Source organism: Phascolarctos cinereus, unplaced genomic scaffold, assembly GCF_003287225.1.
Source record: "Phascolarctos cinereus isolate Bilbo 61053 unplaced genomic scaffold, phaCin_HiC Scaffold_726;HRSCAF=1367, whole genome shotgun sequence".
In the NCBI taxonomy this organism is placed as follows: Eukaryota; Metazoa; Chordata; class Mammalia; order Diprotodontia; family Phascolarctidae; genus Phascolarctos; species Phascolarctos cinereus.
In genome coordinates, this window is record NW_027556098.1 from 216,903,586 (window position 1) to 216,911,327 (window position 7,742).

At 47.1% G+C, this 7,742-nt stretch overlaps 1 protein-coding gene across 1 annotated transcript; it reads right to left on the reverse strand.

Annotated features, from left to right (window-relative positions):
- Window positions 1-3,629: 3,629 nt before the first annotated feature.
- DLX1 (distal-less homeobox 1) lies at window positions 3,630-7,690 on the reverse strand. The gene is given in 4 exon segments (XM_020990835.2): window positions 3,630-4,960; window positions 6,418-6,617; window positions 7,235-7,340; window positions 7,342-7,690. Coding segments are annotated over 4 exon segments (768 nt in total). The 5' UTR covers window positions 7,549-7,690; the 3' UTR covers window positions 3,630-4,705.
- Window positions 7,691-7,742: the final 52 nt, after the last annotated feature.

Sequence of the window (7,742 nt, forward strand, 5' to 3'; positions counted from 1 at the left end):
GAGGTTCACATTTTTTGAACAAGAAAAAAAAATCCTAAAATTGCATTTTGCCATTACAGACTCATACATAAGGAAAGGTTGTGTTTTCTAAGTGACAATTGTTAAGACATAATATTCGAAATCAGTATTTAATCATTGTAATGAGGTATTGTTTAAATATAACCACCTTTAGATTATTCATAGTTTAATTAATATACTCATTATGAAAATCTTTGAATCAGATATTTGATGAACTACTTGTCAGTAACAAGGCAGCATTAATTAGGCCTATATTGAGATTAACATTTTTAAAAGTACAACCGCTTATAATTATAATAGAGCCTAACTAAAGACCGCCTTCGTTGAGATAAAACTAATAATTTCTCTATTTGAACTGTTAGCAAGACATTATTAAATTAGTATAAGCTAATATCTCAAAGTATTAAAATCCTCTTGACCAAACAGATTCTGCCTGTGGCTCAAGGCTTTGGACCCCTGGCTGCTGTTTCTGGGGAGAAGAGTAGGCTATATGATCTTCATCTGCCAGTAACCTAACCAGTAACAAGTGAGTCACGTCTCACTGGGGAAACCGAAGTCTGAGTGAACTCCGCTAAGACCAAATGTCTAGCTCTCTGGCCTGGCAAACCCATTCACACTCATTCAGGAATAGGAAGTGGGCTGAATTCGTGGTTTGGAGGTAGATCGCGGTGTGGAATTTTTTCTGCTTTCCTATTTTTCTTTTAATGATCCTGGGTCAAAACTCTCTGGGCATCCTGGAAAGGCCAAGATAACTACTTCCCGGAAATGTCCTCCAGTTGCCGGAGTGAGAGCCCACCGTTTTCCCATCCCTACACGCTTCCATCCCGTACTTGTGCTTTTCTGGAGAGGCGTCGAATGGACCCAGATCATTTGATCATTCATCATCATGAATTGAAAAATGGGTGCGTGTCACAACAAAAAATCAATGCCATTTATCAACGCTTTCCTCCCAACCACCCACCGGAAATCCACCCCACCCCCACCCCCAACCCCGGCAGAGGCTGCATTTGCAGACCCAGACCTAGACCTAGTCACCGGAATCAAAACCAGCTGCCCCAGCGCTCCCCACCCCCAGGCCAAACCCGTGGTGACTGGCAGGTTCGGTGAATGGACTCTGAGTGCGGGTCAGGGCTCAGATCCCGGACTAGGGTCGCGACCCGCAGCAACCTCTGAAGAGAGGCCTAGACTCGGATCAGAGAGTAGGGCAGGGGCAGAAGCGGCTCACGGGTGCTATCCAGGGAGGCCGGGGAAGTGGGATAAGGTGAGAAAGAGTTAGGTTCGGGTTTGGTCCAGGTGGAATCTTCCCCAGAACGGTCCGAAAGTCTAGGTGGATGGCTTTGGGAACTGGAGAGGTAGTTGAGTCTGCTGGGGGTAGAATGGGAAGGCTGAAACTGAGAGAAGCAGGCGACTGAGTTTCCTGTCCTGACCCATTGAGTTTCCAGAGTCATCCCCGACGGCCCACACAAGCAGGCTACCAGTCAAACCATCTCACAGGCGCATATACTACAAATCCTGCTTTTTAAAGAGGGGAGAGAGTGTGCATCCGAAAGAATCCACTCTACAAAATAATCATTTACAAAGTCCTTTAACCCAAAGCTTCCTGTGCTAAAGACCCCTCCCTCCACCTCCCCTACCTCCCGGTGGAGATTTCAAATCACATTTCAGTTCCAATAAGCAGGGGGAAACATTTCCAAACTGTTTACAGAAATGTCATTCTCCTGGTTAGGCAACGACCAGCTTCCCTGCTCGGACATCGAACACACCCCACTCTCTGGTGAAACACTAAGGCCCAGGGAGCGCTTGGCAATCCGTGAACTAAACAAGCTTTCAGAAGTGCTTAAATCAAACAAGGCTTTGCGAATAAGTGGCCTTAGCCCAAGCTGTCTCCGGCATGGAAGATCCTGCTGCTTTTTTCACCCTCCTCCTGAAAAATGGGGGAATGCTCCCTACCCCCTTTCCTTCTCCCTCTCACTAATTGGGTGTATAGTAGGCACTCAATAAATGGTCGTTGATTGATTGAAAAGGGAGAAATGAAGACATAGACTTTTGAGCTCCCCACCCCCTACCCCGCTAGTGTTTGGCTGGAGACAGATCTGAGTGCTTTCAGTCCAGGGACAGGGGTCAGAGTCTGTCAACCCAGCGAACGAAGGAAGTCCTCTGTTTACTGCTCTTCATCCCAGCCCAAACTTAGTGACTTGGGGAAGGGACACTCCTGAAACCCAAGGCAGTCATAGATTGGCCCAGCAGCTGTCTTGATTGCCCGTCCTTTCTTCCTGCCCTTTAACTTATATTTCCCACTCCCGACTTCAACTCTTCTCGGAAGCACCTGTTCCTTCTCTGAATTTCCTTTCAACAACCTCGTGCTCTCTCCCCGACCCCATTCCCTCTTTCCTCCGCCTTTTAAACAGGAGTAAGGGAGGATTAGAGGAAGCCGCTACAAGAAAGGAGAACAAACTTCTAATGTTGAGAAGGAAAATCTGATGCAAAAAGAGGGGACTGAGGGCCTCAGAAGGGCCAGGAGGTTTCAGGGGCTGAGAACGATTCCCTCCTCTCCTGGGGTGGGGTGAGCACCTAGTCCAAGGACTTCGGGTCTGTGGTGTCCAGACGATCTCAGAGAAGCAGAGCAGGCCATAGGAATGGACACACCAGGCTTGGATTAGACACACTAGCCAAGGCAATCGACTCACTCAGTTTATAAGCATCGAAGTCGCCACTCTTCAGCAGGTCCCGTGGCGAAACTTAGCTAGCATTACACTTTGTCCCAAAAGTTCTTTTCTGAGATGCATCCTTCCCTAGGGTCCAGGTTCTGCCAGCCCCCACGTCTGGTAGGCTCTTGGCCTCTGAGGACTAGTGGGAAGAGGCCAAGGGCCAACCCGCATTGGGCCACAGACAGCATCTGTTTCTGCCTGACTCGAAGATTCCGGGTCCTGGCATCTCAGCCCTGCTCCTTTCTCTCTTGCCCAAAATTCGCTCCTGTACACAGCACACAGGGCATCATCTCTTTTTCGAAACCATAATTTTACTGTCTCAAAGAAACTTTATAACTTATTTACAAAGTTTTTTTTCCCCAGATACAAAGCAATAAGTTAACATTCTCAATATAAAACTAAACTTTGACATATAGAACACTAAACACAGTTGATTTCAATTGATCACATTTTCCAAATTTCACAAGTAAAATGTCAAGATTCCCATTTCACAAAGCATCATGTTTTACAGCCACACAAAACGGAACAAAAAAAGGCTAAATTTGTGCAACATGTTTACAGAACAATAATAATAATAATAATAATATGTACAGCGATTAGATCTTGCACTGGAGTATGTGCATGTAGATTTTTGATTGGCATTTTTCTGTGGCAAAGCCTCTGGAGATCGTTTTTAAAGCTGCACTGTCTCAATTCAAAGCCCATTGGAATAATTTCGCTTCCTCTCTCCTCCCTCTTTCTTCTTTTCCACTCAGAGCAAGCAACTCTCTCTCTCTCTCTCTCTCTCTCTCTCTCTCTCTCTCTCTCTCTCTCTCTCTCTCACACACACACACACACACACACACACACACACAGAGAGAGAGAGAGAGAGAGAGAGAGAGAGAGAGAGGAGAGAGAGAGAGAGAGAGAGAGAGAGAGAGAGCGCCAAGAGAATTCAAATTTTTTCACTCTAAGCAATCAACCGCTCGGAGGATGAATGAAATTGTGTTCGCTTATTTTCATTTTCTTTTCTCTCTCTTTTAAATAACACTGAATATGTAAAAAAAAAAAAAGAACGCAAATCATTCGGACCCAACCTCTCCACATCACCAAAGTATAAAAGTTATTGTAAAAGTTAAAAATCACATCCTCATTATTTTTTTTCCTTTTTCGATTAAAGTAAACGGTGCTTTCAAACAGTGCACTTTGCAAGCCAAATATATTCACCAAGTGTCTAGCACTCAGATAGTGGTAGTTTAAGTCAATTTGTCAATAAATAAAATCCCTTCCCCTCCCTTTCCTCCCATCCCACCCCAGCAAACTACACATATGGATAGGCAGGGCACAGGAGAATGTCCAAAAAAATTTTTCCAAACTATTACAAGGCGGGGACAATTGAGGGGGAAAGAGTATTCCGCTTCCGTGCTCATTGCTATCAAAGAGGCTGTAAAGGTGGGGAGAACAAATGAAATTACCTATATTTGATCAGGGCACAGAGACAGAAAGAAGACGACGAGACAGACAGGACAGAAAAGAGAGTGTTTCTACAAACATTGTTTTGTTTTCTGATCGCCCCACAAAGCTGAGGGTCGAATTGTCTCCCTGCTCCCAGGTTGTCCTCCGAGTGATCTAACAGAGCTCAGAGGCAGCTTTCTCAGCTGTCAGCACTTGGGAAACAACCCCGCATCACATCCGCGCTTGTTTGCGGCACGCCAGAATTTGGAGCGTCATCCAACCGAAGGCTCTCCCGGGTCTGAAGAGGTCCGGTGCACTCTGTGGTCTGTCTGGAGACTGGTGCTTAGCAATGGTGGTTGGTGGCGGCGGTGGTTTGCATCCTTTGTTTATGTTTTCCTTTCCTTGGCTCTCCCTTCTTCTCCTCTGGACCCATAGTGCGTGTCAACCGGGGGTGGGCTGGGCTGGACTGGGGAGACAAATGGGGACCCGGGTACTGGGTGGGGAGAGGCGGCAGGAAGGAAGATGGGTTGGTTTGCTTTTGTAAATCACATGAGCTGAGGTTGCTGCATAGCTTCTTGATGGGCTGAGGGGTACCACGACGTGTAGCTCGGTATGTAGGTGCCCGCGTTGCCAGTGGAGCTCTTACTGGAGGAGCTGCTGGTGTTCCAGCCCGGGGGTACTGGAGGTGAGCTGGCGGACAGAGCCCGGCCGTTCGCCAGGGCGCTGCTCTCAAGCGCAGCCCCTCCCTGCTTCATCAGTTTCTTGAATTTGGACCGCTTGTTCTGGAACCAGATTTTAACCTGCAAAATCAAACATCACAGACGTGACTTGGGGTGTGGGTATGGGTGGAACTATGCTTAAGGGACAAGATTTATGACTAGGGAGAATGGGGAGAAAGAATCGAAGGGAAAGGGGAGGGAGTAGTGTACAGAGAAAAGCCCGGCCTTTCCTGCAAAGCCTAGGAAAGTGAGCCCAGAAGGCAGCGGCGCTTCTACCGAGAGAATGAAATGTGATTCCCCTCATCTAATCCCTTCGCATTGACTTTTAATGATAAAGCCAGTGACCAGCCCGTGGGGCTAAGCAACGCAAAAGAGGAAGAACAGAGCTTACACTCAGTCCAGGGGGCGCGGTTGGGAATCCCAACTACTGCTAAGAGAGAACAGCTTTTTTTTTTTTTTAAAAGAGAGAGAGAGAACAAGTTTTAAAAGAGCAAGGATGGTGTGCGCTCGTGTTGGCGGCGGGGGGGGGGAGGTGTTGAGGAAGGTCGGAGGGTAAGGGAGAGAGAAGAATCGAAGAAGAGAAAGAATAAAAGGCTTTTTTCCTGCCTAAGCCAGAGACAAGAATTAATCTCACAGGCTTTTCCATTATTTGTCTACTACCAGATGCCGAGATCCCATGAATAACCCTTCCAATTCCAATTTAAGCAGTTATTTAGAGAATAAAAAATAAAAACAAAAAGTGTGGAAACTACAGAGATTGTTTTAGGAAATTTATTTCGAGTCCACGGCGTTCTCTTCTCACTGATTTCTTTGCCCTAGGGTGAGTTGGCTGAGAAGATGGTGTTACGTTTGACATTTCTCTGGGCTCAAACCAATCATTGCTTTTGTGTTTGTTTGCTCCCCCCACCCCCACTCCGCTCCAAATACCGGCCCGGGACATTCAAAACCAAGAATATTACTAAATGACAGAGATGCTGAGAGAAAGAATGCTTGCTCTTTCTCTCAGAGAAAATCTAAAATGTAGCTAAGCAAAATTATGCGGTTTTCTCGTTAGGATCGTGTTAAGAGAGATTGTGCCCTCGGGGCGGGGAGGAAAGTTCCCCCACTCCCACCAACAAAGTGGGAGAGAAGGCGGAGGAGGAGGAGGACTGGGAAGAAAAGAAGGGTGGCAGCGTCGTGGTGCCAAAAGGCTGAGTGATTAGCAATGCACTTCAAAGCCATAGAGGGGATTAGAACCCGTCTCGTTCCTATTGTTCCAGTAGTTCGGGCACGTGCGGCCCCAGCGCCCCCAAAACAAAACCCAGCGAGGAAATCCTACCGCTTCAATGATCAGAGTGCCCGGGAATCAAAGTACGGCAGAGGATCACTGGTAAAAGGGGAGTGAGGGCAGTCGGAGAGACAGAGAGGTTATATGTAATATGACATTACATATGTTCTATTCTATATATGTATATACATGGGAGGGGGGAAAAAACAAAGCAAAGCGGGATAAAAAGAGGCCTGTGTGAGTGGTAGGAGAGGAAGATTCTCTCTTGTACCTGAGTCTGCGTGAGTCCCAGTGAGGCTGCGAGCTCCGCTCTTTCCGGCAGAGCTAGGTACTGAGTTTGCTGGAACCTCCTGTTCAAAGCCTGCAACTGCAAACTGGAATAAATAGTCCTGGGTTTGCGAATTTTTTTCCCCTTCCCATTGAAACGAACTTCCCCTCCTTCTACCACGGTGCTTTTCTCTGAATCTGCTCCTGAAATAACAGCAAAGAAGATGGGCAATCATTAATAGTAATAATGATGGTGGTGGTGATAATCACAACGATAATTAATAACAAGCAAAGAGAAGAGCAGAAGCAGCGACAAGGTTGGGGGAGAAGTGGAGCAAGTGGGAAAGAGGTGTGAAAAAAAGGAAAAAATGCGAGATCAAGTTCCTCTAACAAAGGCTGGGGGGCTATTTCAGAAGCTTGGGCTCCTTCTCAGGGAAAGTTTGCTATTTTTACAGGCTGCAGTTTAGGTTTAATTACCCTTAATTGCATACATTGTTTATAGCGCTACGCAATAAATAATTACCAAGACTAATACGTGCACATCTGGGTTTCTGTTTTCCAGAGGGGCATTGTGTGCTCAGCACACGGAGCCGCCCAGAGACACAGCCAATTCGGGGAGGACGAACGCTGGATTTATTCTTTTCTTGATGGTTATGAGTTTTAAATTTTTTCTTTGATAGGATACGGATGCATAGACTGATATCCGAAACCTCTCTTGCTCTCTCCCGCCCTCCCCCCTCCCTCTCCCCCTCTCTGCTCTCTCTCTTTCCTCACACCTCCTCCCCTCCCCTTCCTCCCTGTGGAAAGCCAAGTGCACATACCTGTCTCCTCTAACCGGGTCTGAGTCAGGCTGGAGCTGTTGGGATAGGATTGCACTGAACTGATGTAAGGATTAGACGAGTGGCTGCTGACGGAGTTGACATAGGGGGTAGCCCAGCGGTCTGGAGAAGGATGAGGCCGAGCTGTAGGAGCTGTCGGGCTGCGAGTGGCCAGCAGAATGTAAACAGTGCATGGAATAGTGTCCGTGGGACATGGGAGAAGGAGACATTTGCTGGCTGGGTGGCCCAAACTCCATAAAGACAGCCTTGCCCGACACAGGGCTGTTGAGGCTTTCTGGCATAGTAGTCATGGTCATTTCTTCTCGCTGGGTCTGGGTGTGGGTCTCTCTCCTCTGCTTTCCTTTTTGGGGTCTCTGTGTTTCTCAGGACAGGAAGGAACCCAATTTAAGCGGAACAGGGATTTTCACTTTCCATTCATAAGAAAATGGAGTTTGTCTCTTTGAAAAGTCTAAGCATGATGCTGCCGAGCTCCCCAAACTCGCCTCAAAGC